Here is a 26,039-nt window from a genome sequence, read left to right on the forward strand (position 1 = left end):
AAAGAAGAAGAGACTTTCTTGGGCCAAGAAACTTGAGCCATGGACATTAGACCGGTGCAAATCTGTCCTTTGGTCTGATGAGTCGTAATGTGAGATTACGTCTTTGTGAGACGCAGTGTAGGTGAACGGATGATCTCCGCATGTGTGGTTCCTACTGTCAAGCATGGAGGTGGTGGTGTGATGGTGCTTTGCTGGTGACACTGTCTGTGATTTATCTAGGGACAATGACAAAACTCCAGGCTGTGTAAGGGCTATTTTACCAAGAAGGAGAGTGATGGAGTGCTGCATCAGATGACCTGGCCTCCACAATCACCCAACCCCTACTCAATGGAGACGGTTTGGGATGAGTTGAACCGCAGAGTGAAGGAAAAGCAGCCAACAAGTGCTCAGCATATGTGGGAACTCCTTCAAGACTGTTGGAAAAGCATTCCAGGTGAAACTGGTTGAGAGAATTACAAGAGTGTGCAAAGCTGTCATCAAGACAAAGTGTGGCTACTTTGAAGAATCTAAATTCTAAAATATATTTGGATTTGTTCAACACTTTTTTGGTTCCTACATGATTCCTCATGTGTTATTTCATAGTTTTGATGTCCTCACTGTAGAATAATATAGTAAAATGAAGGAAACACTTGGAATGAGTACGTGTGTCCAAGGACCCTGGGACTGAACACCTCAACCACGCTGACCCTCAACACGGAGGCCCCTCAGGAGACTGATCTGAGACTGGGCCCTCAGATCCTCAAAAAGATCTACATCTGCACCATCAAGAGCATCTTGTCTGGCTGCATCACCGCTTGGTATGGTAACTGCTTGGCATCCGACCACAAAATACTACAGAGGGCAGTGTGTACGGCCCAGTACATCACTGGGGCCAAGCTTCCTGCCATCCAGGACCTCGATACCAGGCGCTCTGCTACCGCACGGTACCGATGCACCAAGTGTGGAACCAACAGGACCCTGAACAGCTTCTACCCTCAAGCCATAAGACTACTAAATAGTTAACCATATAGCTACCCGGACTATCTGCATTGACCCTAGTTGCACAGCATTTTTGCACTTTGACTCATCACATACGCTGCTGCTACTGTTTATTATCAATCCTGTTGCCTTGTCAATTTATTCCTAGTTATATGTACATATCTACCTCAATTACCTGGTACCCCTGCACATCGACTCGGTACTTGTACCAAATCAAATCAAATGTCACATACAAATGTATGTTAATGCGAGTGTGGCAAAATGCTTGTGTTTCTAGTTCCGACCATGCAGTAATATCTAACAAGTAATTTAACAATTCCACAACAACTACCTTATACTGCAAAATACTGCATAGTTTCCTAGGAACGCGAAGCGAGGCGAGGCGAGGCGGCCATCTCTGTCGGCGCCGGAATATAGCCACGTTATCATTACTCATTGTGTGTTTATTATTATGTGGTTTTAATTTTCTATTATTTCTCTATTTTCTTTCTCTCTGCATTGTTAGGAAGGCCCATAAGTAAGCATTTCACTGTGTCTACAGCTGCAGTTTACAAAGCATGTGACTAATATTTTTTGGATTGAGTGTTGGTATTTTGTAAAACATTTAAACCAATATTGGTATTCCGAAGAAGAGCGGTACTAACTCTGTGTCTGTGAGGATGAGTTCTGATCTTCCGTTCCTGGAGTCTGAGTCCGCCTCGCTGTCCCCAGTCTCCACCCAGGAATTCACAGACTGACCTAGAGAGAGCTGATCAAAGAGGGCTCTGGACTCCAGCTTCTCCACAGTACCATCTCCACCTTTCTCCTCCACCTGTCAAGATGGCAAGACAAAATGGTTTCATCCTGTCCCCAGCCACACTCCCACCACCTTCTCCCTAAATAACAACGGTCAGCACTGTGAATGTATAGCAGTAACATGTTTAATATAATACTGACCCAATAACCAACGGTGGTCTTCGTTCAACACCATAGTGCCATCAAAGCGCATCACTAAGCTAAGGATCCTGGGACTAAACACCTCCCTCTGCAACTGGATCCTGGACTTCCTGACGGGCCGCCCCAGGTGGTGAGGGTAGGTAGCAACACAACTGCCATGCTGATCCCCAACACTGGAGCCCCCAGGGGTGCGTGCTCAGTTCCCTCCTGTTCACTCATGACTGCATGGCCAGGCACGACACCAACACCATCATCAAGTTTGCAGATGACACAACAGTGGTAGACCTGATCACCGACATCGACGAGACAGCCTATAGGAGGAGGTCAGAGACATGGCCGGGTGGTGCCAGAATAACAACCTATCCCTCAACGTAACCAAGACTAAGGAGATGATTGTGGACTACAGGAAAAGGAGAACTGAGCACGCCCCCATTCTCATCGACAGGGCTGTAGTGGAGCAGGTTGAGTGCTTCAAGTTCCTTGGTGTCCACATCAACAACAAACTAGAATGGTCCAAACACACCAAGACAGTCGTGAAGAGGACACGACAAAGCCTATTCCCCCTCAGGAAACTAAAAAGATTTGACATGGGTCCTGAGATCCTCAAAAGGTTCTACAGCTGCAACATCGAGAGCATCACTGCCTGGTACGGCAACTGCTCGGCCATCGAACGCAAGGCACTACAAAGGGTAGTGCGAACGGCCCAGTACATCACTGGGGCTACGCAGCCTGCCATCCAGGACGGTGTCAGAGGAAGGCCCTAAAAATTGTCAAAGACCCCAGCCACCCCAGTCATAGACTGTTCTCTCTACTACCGCATGGCAAGCGGTACCGGAGTGCCAAGTCTAGGACAAAAAGGCTTCTCAACAGTTTTTACCCCCAAGCCATAAGACTCCTGAACAGGTAACCAAATGGCTACCTGGACTATTTGCATTGTGTGCTCCACCCCCCCAACCCCTCTTTACACTACTGCTACTCTGTTTATCATATATGCATAGTCACTTTAACTATATCTACATGTACATACTACCACAATTAGCCTGACTAACCGGTGTCTGTATGTAGCCTCACTACTGTATATAGCCTCGCTACTGTATTTAGCCTGTCTTTTTACTGTTGTTTTATTTCTTTACCTACCTATTGTTCAACTAACACATTTTTTGCACTATTGGTTAGAGCCGGTAAGTAAGCATTTCACTGTAAGGTCTACTACACCTGTTGTATTCGGCGCACGTAACAAATAAACTTTGATTTGAGAGATTCACTAAAGTCTGGTGTGTTCCAGCTAGGCTGGAGTAAGTCTGCACACACAGTCTGCCCCCTGTTGGCCAGCACTGATGTAGAGGTGGAAGCCAGACATCTGTCGTCTGACTTGCCAAGGCACAATACTACAGAGGAGTAGAGCATTCACCTGCTCCTGAGCTCCAGAGAGGATGGGGGGGGGCTCTGTTGACCCTCATCCACTCTCCCCACGACGGTGGAGGTTTTCTGGGGTAGGAATCCACGGTTTGCCCCTCTCTACCATTCACATCCACCACGTTCCTCTTCATCCACTACCATTTCCCTCTCCTCTCCTGGAGGGAGGGGGATGGTGGTCAGGGTAGGAGTTGGGGTGGGGTTAAAACTCTTAGGTCAAGGTGGGAGTGGGGTTAAGGCTCGCAAGGATGACGGTGGGGGTTGGTTTAAGGGTCAAGGCAGGGATCAGAGGTGAGAATGCCACTGTCCAGGATCAGCTCGGTTTCGTCCTCTTCCTGTCCAAGGACTTCTGGGAGGATGGAGCAATCGCTAAACCCCTGGAGAAACACACATTTGTGTTCCAGACATTCTAATGTACTGCAGTTGTATTGAGGAGTGACCCTGCAGTGCAGATACCTTTAACTGCAATAGATTGAATTGGGGCCCCATTGTTTTAGGAGAAATGTAAAGGAACAACTGGAGGTATGTCGTCACAATAGGTGCTTCAAATCAAATAAAATGTATTTATATAGCCCTTCGTACATCATCTGATATCTCAAAGCACTTTGGCAAGAAGCACGTTTAAGACCAACCTTGTCTGACTGAGAATGTTGTGCGTATATATATATATATATATATATATACACTCTAAGTTTATTACTAGAGTACAATCCCACATCCCTCTCAGATCAAAAGAGAACTCTGGTGTCAAGACAACCTGACTGTTTTACGCAAACATACACACACACAAAACCAAAGGATGTACGACCAATGATGGCTACAATTAGCTGGGCTAGGTTCTCTCTGTCTCTCTCTCACACACACACACCCCAAAACTTGTGGTGGCCGAGCCAATCTCAGCCAGAGGTACTTAGGAGCTGTGTCCTTAGAACGCACTTAAGACATCCCGTGAAGCTGAGAGAGTACTTTTATCACTGCTCTCCCCTCAGACCGTCCCGCCGACTCAGCGCCTTTCAAACCGATAAGGGGAGAAGGAGAGGAGCTCTTCCCAACACCCAGACCCCCCCCCCCGGACAATTTACAGTGAGAAATGTGCCGAGTCTAAAAACTTAATGGTACAATTAGTCTCATTTCTGGTGGATTTACGGCCGGCCGCCACTTTGACTCCCACGCGCCGCCATTACATCTTTACTCAAATTCAAGGGTAATATGGGACAGGGAGTGGGGGGGAGGGTGGGAGAGAGAAAGATAGAGATGAGCGAGAGCGAGGGAAATAACCTTAATGGCACAATTAGTCTCATTTCATTTCTGGTGGATTTACGGCTGACCATCACTTTACTTCCCACGCGCCATCATTACATCTTTACTCAAATTCAAGTTAATATGGGACAGGGAGTGGGGGAGGGGGGAGAGAGAAGAAAGAGGAGAGAGAGCGAAAGAGAGGAGAGAAAGGAAAGAGAGAAAGAGAGGGTGGGAGGTAGTGAGAGAGAAAGAAAGAGAAAGAGAGGGTGGGAGGTAGTGAGAGAGAGGGAGAAAGAAAGAGAGAGAGAGAGGGTGGGAGGTAGTGAGAGAGAGGGAGAAAGAGAGAAAGAGAGAGAGGGTGGGAGGTAGTGAGAGAGAGGGAGAAAGAGAGAAAGAGAGGGGGGGAGGTAGTGAGAGAGTAGGAGATATGGAAATATAGAGAGAGAGATGGGAGGGCTATGCATCACCTCTGTAGGGCTGCCTCAACAACTGTATTGATACCAGCACTTAATTAGTGTGCTTGCTTCAGCGTCTATTCAGTCACTACAACTTACACTGAGTGTACGAAACATTAGGAACACTTGCTCTTTCCATGACAGACTGACCAGGTGAATCCAGGTGGTCTTCCCTTATTGATGTCACCTGTTAAATCCACTTCAATCAGTGTAGATGAAAGGACATCCAGCCAACTTGACACAACTGTGGTAAGCATTGGAGCCAACATGGGGGCCAGCATCCCTGTGGAACTCTTGACACCTTGTAGAGTCCATGCCCCAACAAATTGAGGCTGTTCTGAGGACAAACGGGGGTTAAACTCAATATTAGGAGGATGTTCCTAATGTTTTGTACATTCAGTGTATTTTGCCCTCCTACGGCCTCCTCCACGTCTCCTGATGTACTGGCCTGTCTCCTGGTAGCGCCTCCATGCTCTGGACACTAAGCTGACCGACACAGCAAACCTTCTTGCCACAGCTCGCATTGATGTGCCATCCTGGATGAGCTGCACTACCTGAGCCACTTGTGTGGGTTGTAGACTTCGTCTCATGCTACCACTAGAGTGAAAGCACCGCCAGCATTCAAAAGTGACCAAAACATCAGCCAGGAAGCATAGGAACTGAGAAGTGGTCTGTGGTCCCCACCTGCAGAACCACTCCTTTATTGGGGGTGTCTTGCTAATTGCCTATAATTTCCACCTGTCCAACAGCATGTGAAATGTATTGTCAATCAGTGTTGCTTCCTAAGTGGACAGTTTGATTTCACAGAAGTGTGATTGACTTGGAGTTACATTGTGTTGTTTAAGTGTTCCCTTTATTTTTTTGAGCAGTGTATATATAAAATTATATATATATATATATATATATATACACACACATATATACTGTAGTACTAAGCTATTTCAGTATTCTTCAAAAAACTAAAAGGAAATCCAGACAATTGCTTGCATTGGGAAAAGTAAAAAAAATAAACAAGAAATAGACGCACAAAATCAAAAACACAAAGAAACCTTTGAAATGGTTGATTAAATGTGTGGATCATCTCTGTCAAATTCATATTCCTTTGGGACAATGAAGTTGTATTGTTTAAAAAACATCTCCCAAATCAAGTAAGTAAAGACCCTGATCTCTCACGTACCACCAGTGGCTTGCGGATGCCCAGGTAGACTGTTCCAGATGGGGCAGCATTCAGCACCTCCATTGCCTGGGACAGGCTCACCGTGTCCAGGTAGGTGTCGTTGACAAACACCAGCTGGTCCTCGGGGAGCATGTACCCATGGCGCTCTGCCACACTGCCGGGCACCAGGGAGTGGATGACGATGACCAAGCCTGCCCTGTCCAGAGGGTCCTGCAGAGGGCAACACAGGAAGTAGAAACACGTTAGAGTCCATGGACAGAGAGAGCAGGTGGATATACGTTTTTTATTATTTTTATTGAGGATGGGTCACTATCGAGACAAGGGTGTCATTTACAAGAGAAGCCTGTGAACATGAACACACACAATTTAATACACATCATGAAAGATAATACGAACACAATGAATACAACAAGATGAATCAAAACAAACAACTATTACATATCACCTTCCTTACACTCCATCTAAACAAGCAAGTCTAAATTCAATTTGAAGGCCACCCCATGAGCTGGGGGCATACAATCTAAAAGCACTTTTCCTCAGGTCAGTGGAGACCCGCGGGACCTCCAGAAACAGCCAGACCCGAGAGCAGATCAGCCAGTCCCGAGAGCTGATCTGAAAATGGTTGAATCTCCAATTTAAACGTTAAATGAGGTAGTAATCTGAAGAACCGATTTATATACAATACGTAGCCAATGCTGGGCCCTTCTGGTAGCCAAAGATTCCCCGGCAACAAAACTATACAAAACGCAGTGTAATAGACAATACAACGGTTTCAAAGGAACCCCGATATGCCCTCTGTACCAGTACCGCCTGTATATCGTCTCGCTATTGTTATTTTACTGCTGCTCTTTAACTACTTGTTACTTTTATTTCTTGTTCTTATTGGTATTTTTTTAACTGCGTTGTTGGTTAGGGGCTTCTATGTAAGCATTTCACTGTTGTATTCGGCACGTGACTAATAACATTTCAATTGATTTGAAAACAGGCTGTCCTTCCTTCTACTTTCCAAAGTGAGGCATGATTTATTTCTATAAAAGAAACCAATCTTAACTCAGCCTTTTTGTCCATTTTTCAACGTGTGTTTTAAAAGAGAGTTTAATCGGCAATCCAAGTACTTATAATAGGGAACTTTGTCAATTTGGGGTCCTTTCAATGTGCAAATATAAGACCTAGAGAACAACATAAACTTGGTTTTATTAGCATTTAGCACTAATTTAAGATGAGTGATTTTTGTATTGAGTCAAAACCATGCTGAAGGTCATGAATGGCACAGAAGTAAATAACTATAGGATCCACATAGAGATGAATGTTACAGGTTTTATCAGACAGACCAATATTATTTACAGAAATAGTGATGAGGACAGGCCCAAAAACGTTTCATAATATTGAGGACACTAGAATTGATGCCATCAGTAAGCACACATTGTGTCCTGTCCGCTCTTGAACCAATTGTAACATGCCTGATTTACACCTATTTCAGACAACCTTTGAACAAGTAAGAGATGGTGAACCGTATCACACACCTTGGACAGGTGAATAAATAAAGCAGCACGTTGTTTTTTTATTGTCTAAAACACATCATCTACGACAGGGATGGGCAACTCCAGTCCTCAGGGGACGGAGAGATGTCACACTTTTATTGTCTAAAACACATAATCTACGACAGGGATGGGCAACTCCAGTCCTCAGGGGACGGAGAGATGTCACACTTTTATTGTCTAAAACACATCATCTACGACAGGGATGGGCAACTCCAGTCCTCAGGGGACGGAGAGATGTCACACTTTTATTGTCTAAAACACATCATCTACGACAGGGATGGGCAACTCCAGTCCTCAGGGGACGGAGAGATGTCACACTTTTATTGTCTAAAACACATCATCTACGACAGGGATGGGCAACTCCAGTCCTCAGGGGACGGAGAGATGTCACACTTTTATTGTCTAAAACACATCATCTACGACAGGGATGGGCAACTCCAGTCCTCAGGGGACGGAGAGATGTCACACTTTTATTGTCTAAAACACATCATCTACGACAGGGATGGGCAACTCCAGTCCTCAGGGGACGGAGAGATGTCACACTTTTATTGTCTAAAACACATCATCTACGACAGGGATGGGCAACTCCAGTCCTCAGGGGACGGAGAGATGTCACACTTTTATTGTCTAAAACACATAACCTACGACAGGGATGGGCAACTCCAGTCCTCAGGGGACGGAGAGATGTCACACTTTTATTGTCTAAAACACATCATCTACGACAGGGATGGGCAACTCCAGTCCTCAGGGGACGGAGAGATGTCACACTTTTATTGTCTAAAACACATCATCTACGACAGGGATGGGCAACTCCAGTCCTCAGGGGACGGAGAGATGTCACACTTTTATTGTCTAAAACACATAACCTACGACAGGGATGGGCAACTCCAGTCCTCAGGGGACGGAGAGATGTCACACTTTTATTGTCTAAAACACATAACCTACGACAGGGATGGGCAACTCCAGTCCTCAGGGGACGGAGAGATGTCACACTTTTATTGTCTAAAACACATCATCTACGACAGGGATGGGCAACTCCAGTCCTCAGGGGACGGAGAGATGTCACACTTTTATTGTCTAAAACACATCATCTACGACAGGGATGGGCAACTCCAGTCCTCAGGGGACGGAGAGATGTCACACTTTTATTGTCTAAAACACATAACCTACGACAGGGATGGGCAACTCCAGTCCTCAGGGGACGGAGAGATGTCACACTTTTATTGTCTAAAACACATCATCTACGACAGGGATGGGCAACTCCAGTCCTCAGGGGACGGAGAGATGTCACACTTTTATTGTCAAAAACACATCATCTACGACAGGGATGGGCAACTCCAGTCCTCAGGGGACGGAGAGATGTCACACTTTTATTGTCTAAAACACATAACCTACGACAGGGATGGGCAACTCCAGTCCTCAGGGGACAGAGAGATGTCACACTTTTATTGTCTAAAACACATAACCTACGACAGGGATGGGCAACTCCAGTCCTCAGGGGACGGAGAGATGTCACACTTTTATTGTCTAAAACACATAACCTACGACAGGGATGGGCAACTCCAGTCCTCAGGGGACGGAGAGATGTCACACTTTTATTGTCTAAAACACATCATCTACGACAGGGATGGGCAACTCCAGTCCTCAGGGGACGGAGAGATGTCACACTTTTATTGTCTAAAACACATCATCTACGACAGGGATGGGCAACTCCAGTCCTCAGGGGACGGAGAGATGTCACACTTTTATTGTCTAAAACACATAACCTACGACAGGGATGGGCAACTCCAGTCCTCAGGGGACGGAGAGATGTCACACTTTTATTGTCTAAAACACATCATCTACGACAGGGATGGGCAACTCCAGTCCTCAGGGGACGGAGAGATGTCACACTTTTATTGTCTAAAACACATAACCTACGACAGGGATGGGCAACTCCAGTCCTCAGGGGACGGAGAGATGTCACACTTTTATTGTCTAAAACACATAACCTACGACAGGGATGGGCAACTCCAGTCCTCAGGGGACGGAGAGATGTCACACTTTTATTGTCTAAAACACATAACCTACGACAGGGATGGGCAACTCCAGTCCTCAGGGGACGGAGAGATGTCACACTTTTATTGTCTAAAACACATAACCTACGACAGGGATGGGCAACTCCAGTCCTCAGGGGACGGAGAGATGTCACACTTTTATTGTCTAAAACACATCATCTACGACAGGGATGGGCAACTCCAGTCCTCAGGGGACGGAGAGATGTCACACTTTTATTGTCTAAAACACATAACCTACGACAGGGATGGGCAACTCCAGTCCTCAGGGGACGGAGAGATGTCACACTTTTATTGTCTAAAACACATAACCTACGACAGGGATGGGCAACTCCAGTCCTCAGGGGACGGAGAGATGTCACACTTTTATTGTCTAAAACACATAACCTACGACAGGGATGGGCAACTCCAGTCCTCAGGGGACGGAGAGATGTCACACTTTTATTGTCTAAAACACATAACCTACGACAGGGATGGGCAACTCCAGTCCTCAGGGGACGGAGAGATGTCACACTTTTATTGTCTAAAACACATAACCTACGACAGGGATGGGCAACTCCAGTCCTCAGGGGACGGAGAGATGTCACACTTTTATTGTCTAAAACACATAACCTACGACAGGGATGGGCAACTCCAGTCCTCAGGGGACGGAGAGATGTCACACTTTTATTGTCTAAAACACATAACCTACGACAGGGATGGGCAACTCCAGTCCTCAGGGGATGGAGAGATGTCACACTTTTATTGTCTAAAACACATAACCTACGACAGGGATGGGCAACTCCAGTCCTCAGGGGACGGAGAGATGTCACACTTTTATTGTCTAAAACACATAACCTACGACAGGGATGGGCAACTCCAGTCCTCAGGGGACGGAGAGATGTCACACTTTTATTGTCTAAAACATATAACACATAATCTACGACAGGGATGGGCAACTCCAGCCCTCAGGGGACGGAGAGACGTCACGCTTTGTCCACATCCCTAGAAAACACAGCTGATGATGAGGTGATTATTGGATTGAGGTGTGTCAGCTGGGACTGGGGCAAAAGCGTGACACCAATCAGGCCTCCGACGACTGGTCTAAGAGTGTAGACGCTGAAACACTGCTATGTCAAGGTCTAAAAACAGTCTGGTGCTGATTAAGTATATCATGACAAGTTTAAAAAGAGATAAACAGGACTCTAAAACAAGGCAAGATAGCTTGGAAATTGAACCGTAGTTATCCGAGTCAGAAGGATGGAGAACAGGGGGACAAGAAGAGAGAGACTGATAGCAAGAGAAAGAAAAGAAAGACAGAAAAAGAAAGAAAGTAGAGAGAAAGACCGAGAGAAAGAAAGAGAGGGGAGTGAAAGAATGAGAGACATAGACAAAGAACGAGAGTCACAAGCACACACAGTCACAAGCATGTTGACACTCACGCGTTGACACTCGCGTGTTGACACTGACAAACAGTAAGGCACACACACGTGGAGAAGACGCACGTGGAGAAGACGCACGCACGTGGAGAAGACGCACGCACGTGGAGAAGACGCACGCACGTGGAGAAGAAACAGCAGTTCCAGAAAAGATGTCTATGGGTCTGTCTTTCACACAAAATGTGACAGGTTTCTGACGTGTCACTTCGCTAACAGTAACCACTAGCAACATTAGCCGTGTCCTTGAACAGTCCATCGCCAATAAAGCAAAGGAGGTGAATGGAGCTGATCTGGGGAGAAACAGTTGCTCTGTGTGTGTGTGTGTGTGTGTGTTCGTGCATGCACGCGACCTGTGTGTGTGTTCATGAGTGTGTTTGTGTGTGTGTTCATGAGTGTGTTTGTGTGTGTGGCTACGTTCATGTGTGTGTTCGTGCATGCACGCGTCCTGTGTGTGTGTTCATGAGTATGTTTGTGTGTGTGTTCATGAATGTGTTTGTGTGTGTGGCTACGTGTGTGTGTGTGTGTGTCTCACTACAGCATCAGTATAGGAATGCAACAGGAAAAAGGATTGGCACGGTGGGAATGCATCAAACCCACACGTTTTCTATCAGACCTGGGTCGAAAACATATTTTGTGATCTTTGATATAGGCCTAGCTTGCCGCAGCATAATGGAACCAATGGAATACCCCCAAAGTGCAAAACCCACTAAGATAAATGAAGCAAACCTAAACTATTTAAAAGAAAAACCCTTTCCACACCCAGGTCTGGGTTGCTTGCTAGCCTGGCCCTATGCTGGGCCATGGGGAAGTTGAGAGCACTAGCAGAAAGCTCTGCTCGCTCCATCACCATCCTACAGAGAGTTAGGTGCATTTATGGAATGGCCAAACACAGCCACACATCCCCTCTCAGGCCAAGTGTCACTGGTATCAATCACGGCCTGGACAGCCTGCGCCATAAAACTGTAATTCAGCACCAATTTAATGCCTCACACAATATATTAGACGACCCATATGGGCGGCTTTTTATGTGACGATGACCGATATAAAAGTGATTAACAAGTGGTTATTTATATAAAAACTAAAGCTATACAAGTGTAATTAGTGGGGAGAGTCAGGTACCAGTATGGGAAGATACAAGTCATTACCATCATGACTCTGTCCATGGAAGCAGCAGAGAAAGGGAGTGTGTGTGTGTGTGGCTACGTTCATGCATGTGTGTGTGTGTGGCTACGTTCATGCATGTGTGTGTGTGTGTGTTTGGTTGCAGCTCAATGGGAGTCACGTTCAGGGCGCGCACACACAAACACTTGCACAAGCCTGCACACATGTATGTGCTGCATGCCAAGCAACCTGGTTCCAGAGTGGCCACATCTAGATCTGACTTTATTTCACCTTTATTTAACCAGGTCGGCCAGTTGAGAACAAGTTACAACTGCGACCTGGCCAGCGCACTACATAGCTGCCTGCCACAAGATGAGGGACAGTGTCTGACAGACCAACCAACTTGCACATGACCTCTGTGCTTATTGTTATTGTTCAATGTATGGTTATTTTGACCCATGATTATATTTGTTAGCGTTGTCCCATTGACAATATTGATTATTATTATTTTAATATTGTACATTTCCAAAATAAGCTTTGGCAATATGTACATTGTTACGTCATGCCAATAAAACAAATTGAATTGACATTTAAAGAGAGAGAGAGAGAGAGAGAGAGAGAGAGAGAGATAAGAGAGGATTTAGGGGAAGAGGAGAACTGAGGCTGCTGGAAAGGAGAACACAAACACTGGGATCCAGTGTAACGGCGAAGTAGAGGATGAAGAAGAAGTAGAGGATGAAGAAGAAGTAGAGGATGAAGAAGAAGAAGAAGTAGAGGATGAAGAAGAAGAAGTAGAGGATGAAGAAGAAGAAGAAGAAGAAGTAGAGGATGAAGAAGAAGAAGTAGAGGATGAAGAAGTAGAGGATGAAGAAGTAGAGGATGAAGAAGAAGAAGAGGATGAAGAAGTAGAGGATGAAGAAGAAGAAGAGGATGAAGAAGAAGAAGAAGTAGAGGATGAAGAAGAAAAAGAAGAGGATGAAGAAGAGGATGAAGAAAAATAAGTAGAGGATGAAGAAGAAGAAGTAGAGGATGAAGAAGAAGTAGAGGATGAAGAAGAAGAGGATGAAGAAGAAGAAGAAGAAGAGGATGAAGAAGAAGAAGTAGAGGATGAAGAAGAAGTAGAGGATGAAGAAGAGGATGAAGAAGAAGAAGAGGATGAAGAGGAAGAAGTAGAGGATGAAGAAGAACAAGAAGAAGTAGAGGATGAAGAAGAACAAGAAGAAGTAGAGGATGAAGAAGAAGAAGAGGATGAAGAAGAAGTAGAGGATGAAGAAGAAGAGGATGAAGAAGAAGAAGTAGAGGATGAAGAAGAAGTGGATGAAGAAGAAGAAGTAGAGGATGAAGAAGAAGTGGATGAAGAAGAAGAAGAAGTAGAGGATGAAGAAGAAGAGGGTGAAGAAGAAGAAGTAGAGGATGAAGAAGAAGAGGATGAAGAAGAAGAAGAAGAAGTAGTAGAGGATGATGAAGAAGAAGAAGATGATGAAGAAGAAGAAGAAGAAGAAGATGAAGAAGAAGTAGAGGATGAAGAAGAAGAAGAAGTAGTAGAGGTAGAAGAAGAAGAGCCTGATGAAGAAGAAGAAGAATAGGATGAAGAAGAAGTAGAGGATGAAGAAGAAGAAGTAGAGGATGAAGAAGAAGAAGTAGAGGATGAAGAAGAAGAAGTAGAGGATGAAGAAGAAGAAGTAGAGGATGAAGAAGAAGTAGAGGATGAAGAAGAAGAAGAGGATGAAGAAGAAGAAGAGGATGAAGAAGAGGATGAAGAAAAAGAAGTAGAGGATGAAGAAGAAGAAGAAGAAGAGGATGAAGAAGAAGTAGAGGATGAAGAAGAAGAAGAAGATGTAGAAGAAGAAGAAGAAGATGAAGAAGAAGTAGAGGATGAAGAAGAAGAAGAAGTAGAGGATGAAGAAGAAGAAGAAGTAGAGGATGAAGAAGAAGAAGAAGAAGTAGAGGATGAAGAAGAAGAAGAAGAAGTAGAGGATGAAGAAGAGGATGAAGAAGAAGAAGAAGTAGAGGATGAAGAAGAAGAAGAAGTAGAGGATGAAGAAGAAGAAGAAGAAGAAGTAGTAGAGGTAGAAGAAGAGGCTGATGAAGAAGAAGAAGTAGAGGATGAAGAAGAAGAGGATGAAGAAGAAGAAGAAGAAGAAGTAGAGGATGAAGAAGAAGAGGATGAAGAAGAAGAGGATGAAGAAGAAGAAGTAGAGGATGAAGAAGAAGAGGATGAAGAAGAAGAAGTAGAGGATGAAGAAGTAGAGGATGAAGAAGAAGAGGATGAAGAAGAAGAAGAAGAAGTAGAGGATGAAGAAGAAGAAGAAGAAGTAGAGGATGAAGAAGAAGAGGATGAAGAAGAAAAAGAAGAAGTAGAGGATGAAGAAGAGGATGAAGAAGAAGAAGTAGAGGATGAAGAAGAAGAGGATGAAGAAGAAGAAGTAGAGGATGAAGAAGAAGAAGTAGAGGATGAAGAAGAAGAAGAAGAAGAAGTAGTAGAGGATGAAGAAGAAGAAGTAGAGGATGAAGAAGAAGAAGTAGAGGATGAAGAAGAAGAAGAAGAGGATGAAGAAAAAGAAGTAGAGGATGAAGAAGAAGAAGAAGTAGAGGATGAAGAAGAAGTAGAGGATGAAGAAGAAGAAGAAGAAGAGGATGAAGAAGAAGAAGAAGTAGAGGATGAAGAAGAAGAAGAAGAGGATGAAGAAGAAGAAGTAGAGGATGAAGAAGAAGAAGAAGTAGAGGATGAAGAAGAAGAGGATGAAGAAGTAGAGGATGAAGAAGAGGATGAAGAAGAAGAAGAAGTAGAGGATGAAGAAGAAGAGGATGAAGAAGAAGAAGAAGTAGAGGATGAAGAAGAAGAAGATGAAGAAGAAGAAGAAGAAGAAGTAGAGGATGAAGAAGAAGAGGATGAAGAAGAAGAAGAAGAAGTAGAGGATGAAGAAGAAGAAGAAGAAGAAGTAGAGGATGATGAAGAAGAAGAAGTAGAGGATGAAGAAGAAGAAGAAGAAGTAGTAGAGGTAGAAGAAGAAGAGGATGAAGAAGAAGAAGAAGAAGTAGAGGATGAAGAAGTAGAGGATGAAGAAGAAGAAGAAGTAGAGGATGAAGAAGAAGAGGATGAAGAAGAAGAAGAAGTAGAGGATGAAGAAGAAGAAGAAGAAGTAGAGGATGAAGAAGAAGAAGAAGAAGTAGAGGATGAAGAAGAAGAAGAAGAAGTAGAGGATGAAGAAGAAGAAGAAGTAGAGGATGATGAAGAAGAAGAAGTAGAGGATGAAGAAGAAGAAGAAGTAGAGGATGAAGAAGAAGAAGAAGTAGAGGATGAAGAAGAAGAAGAAGAAGAAGAAGTAGTAGAGGTAGAAGAAGAGGCTGATGAAGAAGAAGAAGAAGAAGTAGAGGATGAAGAAGAAGAAGTAGTAGAGGTAGAAGAAGAAGAGGATGAAGAAGAAGAAGAAGAAGTAGAGGATGAAGAAGAAGAGGATGAAGAAGAAGAAGAAGAAGTAGAGGATGAAGAAGAAGAAGAAGAAGAAGTAGAGGATGAAGAAGAAGAGGATGAAGAAGAAGAAGAAGAAGTAGAGGATGAAGAAGAAGAGGATGAAGAAGAAGAAGAGGATGAAGAAGAAGAAGAAGAAGAAGTAGAGGATGAAGAAGAAGAAGAAGAAGAAGTAGAGGATGATGAAGAAGAAGAAGTAGAGGATGATGAAGAAGAAGAAGTAGAGGATGAAGAAGAAGAAGAAGAAGAAGAAGAAGAAGAAGTAGTAGAGGTAGAAGAAGAGGCTGATGAAGAAGAAGAAGAAGTAGAGGATGAAGAAGAAGAAGTAGAGGTAGAAGAAGAAGAAGTAGAGGATGAAGAAGAAGAAGTAGAGGTAGAAGAAGAAGAGGATGATGAAGAAGAAGAAGAAGAAGAAGTAGAAGAAGTATAGGATGAAGAAGAAGAAGTAGAGGATGAAGAAGAAGTAGAGGATGAAGAAGAAGTAGAGGATGAAGAAGAAGTAGAGGATGAAGAAGAAGTAGAGGATGAAGAAGAAGAAGAAGTAGAGGATGAAGAAGAAGAAGAAGTAGAGGATGAAGAAGAAGAAGTAGAGGATGAAGAAGAAGTAGAGGATGAAGAAGAAGAAGTAGAGGATGAAGAAGAAGTAGAGGATGAAGAAGAAGGGGGTATTTGTACTTGTATACAAGTAAGTTGTACTCCAGCTGGTCCTTTCCAGAGACACAGGACACATTGTCCTGCATTTCAGCCAAGAGTGATTCACCTCACTTCGCCTCACCCCAGTCACACACACACAGGCAGGCACACACAAAGAAAACACACACAAGAAACACACATACCCCCCACAGGGCCGGAGATGTCAGCAGAGTGGCTCTTAAAGTAGGGAATGGGACGCGGGGTTGAGTTTGTGTGTGTGTGTGTGTGTGGGGGGGGGGGGGGACTAGGGCCCACAGATGGCAACATAGCATGTCAATGAAAAAGAGCGACAGAGAGGGAGAGAGAGGGACAGAGAGAGCGACAGGGACAGAGAGACAGCGAGAGGGACAGAGAGAGAGAGAGAGAGAGAGAGAAAGCGAGAGGGAGAGAGAGAAAGCGAGAGGGAGAGAGGGACAGAGAGAGGGACAGAGAGAGCGAGAGGGACAGAGAGAGTGAGGGAGCGAGGGACAGAGAGAGCGACAGGGACAGAGACAGCGAGAGGGACAGAGAGAGCGAGAGGGACAGAGAGAGAGTGAGAGAGAGAAAGCGAGAGGGAGAGAGGGACAGAGAGAGTGAGAGAGAAAGCGAGAGGGAGAGAGGGACAGAGAGAGAGAGTGAGAGAGAGAAAGCGAGAGGGAGAGAGAGAAAGCGAGAGGGAGAGGGACAGAGAGAGAGAGAGAGAGAGAGAGAGAGAAACTGCAGGCCGCGGCACGGCGAGCCCATCGCATCCAATATGGATTCTCAAGCCTGTCAGTTTGAAATAAATCGGACATTTCTTATTTATGTTTCTGCTGGAGTGCGCGGGAGATTTAAGGCTCTATATAAAATAGTGTCTCATCGGGTTGGAGGGGTTTAGAGGGGAGTTCTGTAAAGGGAACAGCTGCTTTCCATGTAACAACCTTGAGGTCAGTTATGATTCAAAAAGAATGGGTGAATCTCAAATTGCACCCTACTACCCATGAAGTGCACTTCACTATGAATTGAATAGTGTGCCATTTGGGACGGTACCATTTGGGACGTAGCCAATGACAACGTCAGCAGTGGGTTTATGGTGCTGGGTGATGCAATTTTCTCTACAGTGAAAGGGAGAAATTGGGCTAAATTGCAGAAGGTTTTCACTGTGTGTACATAAGAAAAGCATGAGAAGAGCTGAAGAACAATAATCAGAAAAATGCCTGCTTAAGTGATCGGTATGGTCGTTTTAATTTTGGGTTTATTGTCCCAGCTCTTGAGTATGGGCCATAGACTGTGTGTTCCAGCCAGGGCCTCCGTGTGGAGAAAAGTGGGGCTGTGGTGGAAGTAGTGATACGGTGGGCGATGATGTAAGACTAACAGATGGTCAATGGTCTGCTCCACTACTGTCTGTCTGTCCGACCGTCTGCTCCACTACTGTGTGTCCGTCCGACCGTCTGCTCCACTACTGTCTGTCTGTCCGTCCGACCGTCTGCTCCACTACTGTCTGTCTGTCCGTCCGACCGTCTGCTCCACTACTGTCTGTCTGTCCGTCCGACCGTCTGCTCCATCTACTGTCTGTCTGTCCGACCGTCTGCTCCACTACTGTCTGTCTGTCCGACCGTCTGCTCCACTACTGTCTCTCTGTCCGCCTGTCTCTCTGCGTAGGCAACGCTTCAGCTCGTCTGCAAATCTCCCTCAGCGCAATTCTTGGAACTCTTGCTCTCTCGCTCTATTCATCTCCTCTCTCGCTCTCTCCTTCTCTCGTCCATCTCAGCATGGATGTTTCTTTGGGTTTGTTTTTTCCTCCCCACATGGTCCTCCTAGTCCCTCTGGTCAAAAGTAGTACACTACGTAGCGAATAGGGGCCCATTTGGGACACAGGCATAGGCTGAGTGTTCTCTGAGAGGAACGTGGTGGATGACCTAGCCACTAGCAGTGACCGAAAACGAGATAAGCAGAGTGGCTAGCTAAGATCCCAGTTAGCCCTTTGAACTGGAGCGTTTGGCGAGGGTGTTTGAGATGAAAGCTTTTGCTTCACCAAAGGGGAGAAGGAACATTACGCCTCTGCCCTATAAATGGCCCCTTATTCCCTTTATAGTGCACTACTTTTGACCAGGGACTATAGGGGACGCGACCTACCATTGAAAAATGCTTATGTTAGTTTGACATGCAGTACCATAAGTATTCACTCCATTGAGTCAACACATTTCAGAATCACCTTTGGCAGCGATTAGAGCTGTGAGGTTTTTTGTCTCTAAGACTTGGCACACCTGGATTGTACAATATTTGCACATTATTCTTTTTAAAATTCTTCAAGATCTGTCAAGTTGGTTGTTGATCACTGCTCGTTAGCCATTTTTGTAATAGATTCTCAAGCCGACAGCAGTCAAAACTGTAACTAGGTCACTCAAACTTTCAATGTCCTGTGTGTGTAGGCCAGTGACACAATCAATTATTTTAAAATATGTTTTTAATGTATTTTTTATTTATTTTAAATACCCCCCTTTTCTACCCAATTTCATGATATCCAATTGGTAGTTACCGTCTTGTCCCATCGCTGCAACTCCCGTACGGACTCGGGAGAGGCGAAGGTCGAGAGCCGTGCGTCCTCCGAAACACAACCCGCCAAGCCGCACTGCTTCTTGACACACTGCCCACTAAACCCGGAAGCCAGCCGCACCAATGTGTTGGAGGAAACACCGTACACCTGGTGACTGTGCCTACGTGCATGTCCCCGGCCCGCCACAGGAGTCGCTAGAGTGAGATTGGACAGGGACAAGCCGGCTGGCCAAACCCTCCCGTAACCCGCTGGGCCAATTGTGTGCCGCCTCATTGGTCACCCGGTCGCGGCCGGCTGCAACACAGCCTGGGATTGAACCAGGACCTGTAGTGATGCAGTGCCTTAGACCACTGCGCCACTCGGGAGGCAATACACAATCTCAATTTAAATCAATTTAAATTAGGCCGTAACACAACAAAATGTGGAAAAGGTTAAGGGGCGTGAATACACAGGACACAGTGTACAAAACATTAGGAACAACGGCCCTTTCCGTGACAGACCAGGTCAATTCATGGGGAAAGCTATGAATCCATATTAATACCACCTGTTAAATCCACTTCAATCAGTGTAGATGAAGCGGAGGTGACAGGTTAAAGAAAGATTGTTAAGCCTCGAGACAATTGAGACATGGATTGTGATTGTGAGCCATTCAGAGGGTGAATGGGCCAGACAAAAGATTTACAGGGCATCCTGAAATTATTCAGACCCCATGACTGGTTCCACATTTTGTTATGTTATAGCCTCATTCTAATTGAATTTGAATTGTTTTAAATAATCCCTCGTCAATCTACACACAACACCCCATAATAACAAAGCAGAAACATGTTTTTAGACATTTATTCAGACCCTTTTCTGTACTTTGTTGAGGCACCTTTGGCAGATTAAAGCCTCTAGTCTTTTGCTTTGTTATTATGGGGTGTTGTGTGTAAAAGAATGGCATCCATTTTAGAATAAGGCTGTAAGGTAACAAAATGTGGGGAAAAAGTCAAGGAGTCTGAATACTTTCTGAATGCACTGTAAGTGCCTTTGAACAGAGTATGGTAGTAGGTGCTAGATTTATCACACTCAACAGTGGGAAGCATTGGAGTCACAGTTCGGTAGGAACAGAATTGTGTAGGAAGGACTGCACATTGTTGCATCCTCGACTTGCATGTTCTGTTAATATGAAAGACAATAATCTTCTGTCATTCTGAGCACCGTGGGTGGATGTCCTAATCAGGTTACGCAACCAATGCATATGGTTTGTCAAATGTCCAGTAAATTAACACTTCCTGACGGAAACCCTGGCACACACAGACAGAGGGAGACACACACACACAGACAGAGGGAGACACACACAGGCGCTCGAACGGCACACACAGACAGAGGGAGACACACACACACACACACAGGCGCTCGAAAGGCACACACAGACAGAGGGAGACACACACAGGCGCTCGAACGGCACACACAGACAGAGGGAGACACACACAGGCGCTCGAACGGCACACACAGACAGAGGGAGACACGCACGCACACACACACACACGCTCGAATGGCATACACAGACAGAGTGAGACACACACACACAGGCGCTCGAACGGCATACAGAGACAGAGGAAGACACACACACACACACCTCTTCCAACATCACTGATATGTGTATGCTGGGAACCTGTTTCATAACTTCCCCAGACAGCCACACTTAATAACATAGCAGCTGCCCCTAACGACTGACCAAGGTTCAGATCTAATCCTCCTACCTAATAGTTAAGGCTAGACCTTAGGGCTAGGTTATCTGATCCTAGATCTGTGCTTAGGACTACTGGTTATCATTGCAGTGTGTGACGAAGCCATCTGCTTAGCAATGCGTTTTAATGTCCATCGTCATCCAATTCAATCTAACTTACTCAGCGATTTACCAGTCGACCACTCACGTAAATAACATTTATTTGACCAGATTCTACCGGAGCTACAGTAACAACTGTATAATTAAGTAATAACAAATACAGAGGATGATTTATGTTTGTCCTGAACTAAACGCTGTATTGATGTGCAGGTGAGGCTATTTTTCAACTGCCGGTCGAAAATTCAAAATGGATTCCGTTTCAGACTGAATTCTCGGTTTCTTACTTCTCCCAGTGATTTATTTTGGCATATAGGTAATCTACATTTGTCCCAACAAAGGGAACGTAGCCACACACTGATTTATATAGGGAGAACTAAACTAAACATAGCATTGGTTTATGACAAGGTCGGAAGTACAGTTATTTTGTCTGAGTGAGTCCCAAATGGCACCCTATTCCCTATGTAGGGCACTACTTTTGACCAGGGGCCACAGGGCTCCGGTCAAAAGGAGTGCACTATATAGGGAAGATGGTGCCGTTTGAGACACAACATTTGGCTGTAGTCACAGACCACAAAGGGGTGGAAGCTTCCTTTTTTTGTCTCAAATATTTGGTTCTATGAAATTATTTACAAAGTGCACTTTTGCAATCTCTGCATCATATAGAAATGAACAGGCCAATGCCAACAGCATACAGGTCATAGTGTGTGTAAAAGGATTTCAAAACAGTAGGTTGACCTTTGATCCCTAATTGGAACAAGTGATACTGAACAAATGAACGCAGACACACACTTTCAGCTGCGCACACGAACACACAGGGTCCTCAATCAAGATCCTTTACAGAGAAAGAAATCCTATGACTTCACGGATTACGCCACTCAGTAAAATAAATGGGGAGAACAAGAGAATAAGGACTTTTAAATGTCTGGGTCGTAAGAAGAGCTGGGTCAAACCTGATACCACTGAAGTAAAACTAAGCCTTGGCCCACTGCGCCAAACGGCCATTTGAAAAGCGCACCCTCCGCCATTTATCTCCATTAAGAGGTGCTGGTGAGGGGTCCCTCCTCCCCACTATGGTTAGCTCTGATCCCCGTCACACTGTAAAACACGCTTGCTGTGTGACGCCCCGACCAGAGAGAGCCCTTGTTTCTCTATGGTGTAGTAGGTCAGGGCGTGACTACGGGGTATTCTAGTTTATCATTTCTATGTTGTGTTCTAGTTTATGTTTCCTATGTTGGTGAATGATTGTCACTAATTAGGGATGATATTTAAGTAGATATTTTTCCCAGCTGTGTTTGTGGGATATTATTTTGTGTTTGTGCACCACGTAGTCACGTTCCGTTGTTCGTTTATTTGATTTATTGTTTTGGCTTATGTTTCACTTTGGAATAAATATGTGGAACTCAATATCCACCGCGCCTTGGTCCCGGTTCTTACGACAACCGTGACATGCTGTCTCAGCGAAGCTAGACATTGTTATTTGGGTCTTTCTGTGATGTTTCTAGAGAATGACCTCGGAAGTGTCCGGGCTGCAGCCGCTGGTCGTGGTGTAACGCCATATGACATGACGTCTCACTATGATGAGGTCCGTTCCATACATTTAAAAGAAGTTGTCGTGGAAAACGGGAACGCGTCCAATAAGAAACATTTATTTTCGTATGCCGTTGCAAAACCTTTTACAACAGTGTGTACTAATTAAACATTTAACGAACGATAGCCCTAGGGGCATAAATTGTGTGCTGAATGTATTGTGCACTATATTGAACTGTGCGGGGATAGTTTGTGTGATTATTTGTGTGTGTGTGTGTGTGTCTGTTGCTGCTGACCCCAACATTCGTTCAGCAGACAGACAAAGAGAGCCTCCTGTACTGCAGACTACAAGCCCAGAGTGTGTCTACAGACAGTGGTGCTGCAGACTGCACAGTGGATCCCATTCAGTCTCATCAGCCTAAAGCCTCTAACGGATACTCATACAGATCTGAAAAATCAATTTACCCTCTCGCCCAGGGCATCCTGCCTCGGCTTGCAGTGGGAGATGGATTAGAAGAGAGCGAGAAAGAACAGGGAAGGAGAGAGAGAGCGAGAGAGAGAACGGGGAAGGAGAGAGAGAGCGAGAGAGAGAACGGGGAAGGAGAGAGAGAGCGAGAGAGAGAACGGGGAAGGAGAGAGAGAGCGAGAGAGAGAACGGAGAAGGAGAGAGAGAGCGAGAGAGAGAACAGAGAAGGAGAGAGAGAGCGAGAGAGAGAACGAGAGAGAGAACGGAGAAGGAGAGAGAGAGCGAGAGAGAACGGAGAAGGAGAGAGAGCGAGAGAGAGAACGGGGAAGGAGAGAGAGCGAGAGAGAGAGAACGGGGAAGGAGAGAGAGCGAGAGAGAAAGAACGGGGAAGGAGAGAGAGCGAGAGAGAAAGAACGGGGAAGGAGAGAGAGCGAGAGAGAAAGAACGGGGAAGGAGAGAGAGCGAGAGAGAAAGAACGGGGAAGGAGAGAGAGCGAGAGAGAAAGAACGGGGAAGGAGAGAGAGCGAGAGAGAAAGAACGGGGAAGGAGAGAGAGCGAGAGAGAAAGAACGGGGAAGGAGAGAGAGCGAGAGAGAAAGAACGGGGAAGGAGAGAGAGCGAGAGAGAAAGAACAGGGAAGGAGAGAGAGCGAGAGAGAAAGAACAGGGAAGGAGAGAGAGCGAGAGAGAGAACGGGGAAGGAAAGAGAGCGAGAGAGAGAACGGGGAAGGAGAGAGAGCGAGAGAGAGAACGGGGAGAGAGAGAGAGAAAGAACGGGGAAGGAGAGAGAGCGAGAGAGAAAGAACGGGGAAGGAGAGAGAGCGAGAGAGAAAGAACAGGGAAGGAGAGAGAGCGAGAGAGAGAACGGGGAAGGAGAGAGAGAGCGAGAGAGAGAACGGGGAAGGAGAGAGAGAGCGAGAGAGAGAACGGGGAAGGAGAGAGAGAGCGAGAGAGAGAACGGGGAAGGAGAGAGAGAGCGAGAGAGAGAACGGAGAAGGAGAGAGAGCGAGAGAGAGAACGGGGAAGGAGAGAGAGCGAGAGAGAGAACGGGGAAGGAAAGAGAGCGAGAGAGAGAACGGGAAAGGAGAGAAAGCGAGAGAGAGAACGGGGAGAGAGAGAGAAAGAACGGGGAAGGAGAGAGAGCGAGAGAGAAAGAACGGGGAAAGAGAGAGAGCGAGAGAGAAAGAACAGGGAAGGAGAGAGAGCGAGAGAGAGAACGGGGAAGGAGAGAGAGAGCGAGAGAGAGAACGGGGAAGGAGAGAGAGCGAGAGAGAGAACGGGGAAGGAGAGAGAGAGCGAGAGAGAGAACGGGGAAGGAGAGAGAGAGCGAGAGAGAGAACGGGGAAGGAGAGAGAGAGCGAGAGAGAAAACGGGGAAGGAGAGAGAGCGAGAGAGAGAACGGGGAAGGAAAGAGAGCGAGAGAGAGAACGGGAAAGGAGAGAGAGCGAGAGAGAGAACGGGGAAAGAGAGAGAGAGAGAGAAAGAACGGGGAAGGAGAGAGAGCGAGAGAGAAAGAACGGGGAAGGAGAGAGAGCGAGAGAAAAAGAACAGGGAAGGAGAGAGAGCGAGAGAGAGAACGGGGAAGGAGAGAGAGAGCGAGAGAGAGAACGGGGAAGGAGAGAGAGAGCGAGAGAGAGAACAGGGAAGGAGAGAGAGAGCGAGAGAGAGAATGGGGAAGGAGAGAGAGAGCGAGAGAGAGAACGGGGAAGGCGAGAGAGAGCGAGAGAGAGAACGGGGAAGGAGAGAGAGAGCGAGAACGGGGAAGGAGAGAGAGCGAGAGAAAGAGAGAGAACAGGGAAGGAGAGAGAGAGAGAACGGGGAAGGAGAGAGAGAGAGAACAGGGAAGGAGAGAGAGCGAGAGAGAGAACAGGGAAGGAGAGAGAGCGAGAGAAAGAGAAAGAACAGGGAAGGAGAGAGAGAGAGAACAGGGAAGGAGAGAGAGCGAGAGAAAGAGAAAGAACGGGGAAGGAGAGAGAGCGAGAGAAAGAGAGAACAGGGAAGGAGAGAGAGCGAGAGAAAGAGAAAGAACAGGGAAGGAGAGAGAGCGAGAGAAAGAGAAAGAACAGGGAAGGAGAGAGAGAGAGAACAGGGAAGGAGAGAGAGCGAGAGAGAAAACAGGGAAGGAGAGAGAGAGAGAACGGGGAAGGAGAGAGAGAGAGAACGGGGAAGGAGAGAGAGCGAGAGAAAGAACAGGGAAGGAGAGAGAGCGAGAGAAAGAGAAAGAACGGGGAAGGAGAGAGAGCGAGAGAAAGAGAAAGAACGGGGAAGGAGAGAGAGCGAGAGAAAGAGAGAGAACAGGGAAGGAGAGAGAGCGAGAGAAAGAGAAAGAACAGGGAAGGAGAGAGAGCGAGAGAAAGAGAAAGAACAGGGAAGGAGAGAGAGCGAGAGAAAGAGAAAGAACAGGGAAGGAGAGAGAGAGAGAGAGAGAGAGAGAAAACAGGGAAGGAGAGAGAGAGAGAGAGAGAGAAAACAGGGAAGGAGAGAGAGAGAGAACGGGGAAGGAGAGAGAGAGAGAACGGGGAAGGAGAGAGAGAGAGAACGGGGAAGGAGAGCGAGAGAGAACAGGGAAGGAGAGAGAGCGAGAGAGAACAGGGAAGGAGAGAGAGCGAGAGAGAGAACAGGGAAGGAGAGAGAGCGAGAGAAAGAACAGGGAAGGAGAGAGAGCGAGAGAAAGAGAGAGAACAGGGAAGGAGAGAGAAAGAGAGAGAGAGAGAGAGAAAGAACAGGGAAGGAGAGAGAGCAAGAGAAAGAACAGGGAAGGAGGGGGAGAGAGAACAGGGAAGGAGAGAGAGCGAGAGAGAGAACGGGGAAGGAGAGAGAGCGAGAGAGAGAACAGGGAAGGAGAGAGAGCGAGAGAAAGAGAGAGAACAGGGAAGGAGAGAGAGCGAGAGAGAGAACAGGGAAGGAGAGAGAGCGAGAGAAAGAGAGAGAACAGTGAAGGAGAGAGAGCGAGAGCGAGAGAGAGAACGGGGAAGGAGAGAGAGCGAGAGAGAGAACGGGGAAGGAGAGAGAGCGAGAGAGAGAACGGGGAAGGAGAGAGAGCGAGAGAGAGAACAGGGAAGGAGAGAGAGCGAGAGAGAACAGGGAAGGAGAGAGAGCGAGAGAGAGAACGGGGAAGGAGAGAGAGCGAGAGAAAGAGAGAGCGAGAGAAAGAGAGAAAGAGAAGAACAGGGAAGGAGAGAGAGAGAGCGAGAGAGAGAAAGAACAGGGATGGAGAGAGAG

At 46.1% G+C, this 26,039-nt stretch overlaps 1 protein-coding gene across 1 annotated transcript in view; it reads right to left on the reverse strand.

Moving 5' to 3' along the window:
* The window catches only part of LOC139407154 (inaD-like protein), a 294,625-nt gene that overhangs the window by 146,628 nt on the left and 121,958 nt on the right, over window positions 1-26,039 (reverse strand). The window contains 7 exon segments of the mRNA XM_071151082.1: window positions 1,175-1,180; window positions 1,623-1,789; window positions 3,369-3,450; window positions 3,452-3,540; window positions 3,584-3,626; window positions 3,628-3,707; window positions 6,205-6,414. Coding sequence (XP_071007183.1) covers window positions 1,175-1,180; window positions 1,623-1,789; window positions 3,369-3,450; window positions 3,452-3,540; window positions 3,584-3,626; window positions 3,628-3,707; window positions 6,205-6,414 — 677 coding nt within the window.

This window comes from Oncorhynchus clarkii, chromosome 1 (genome assembly GCF_045791955.1).
Source record: "Oncorhynchus clarkii lewisi isolate Uvic-CL-2024 chromosome 1, UVic_Ocla_1.0, whole genome shotgun sequence".
Taxonomy (NCBI): domain Eukaryota; kingdom Metazoa; phylum Chordata; class Actinopteri; order Salmoniformes; family Salmonidae; genus Oncorhynchus; species Oncorhynchus clarkii.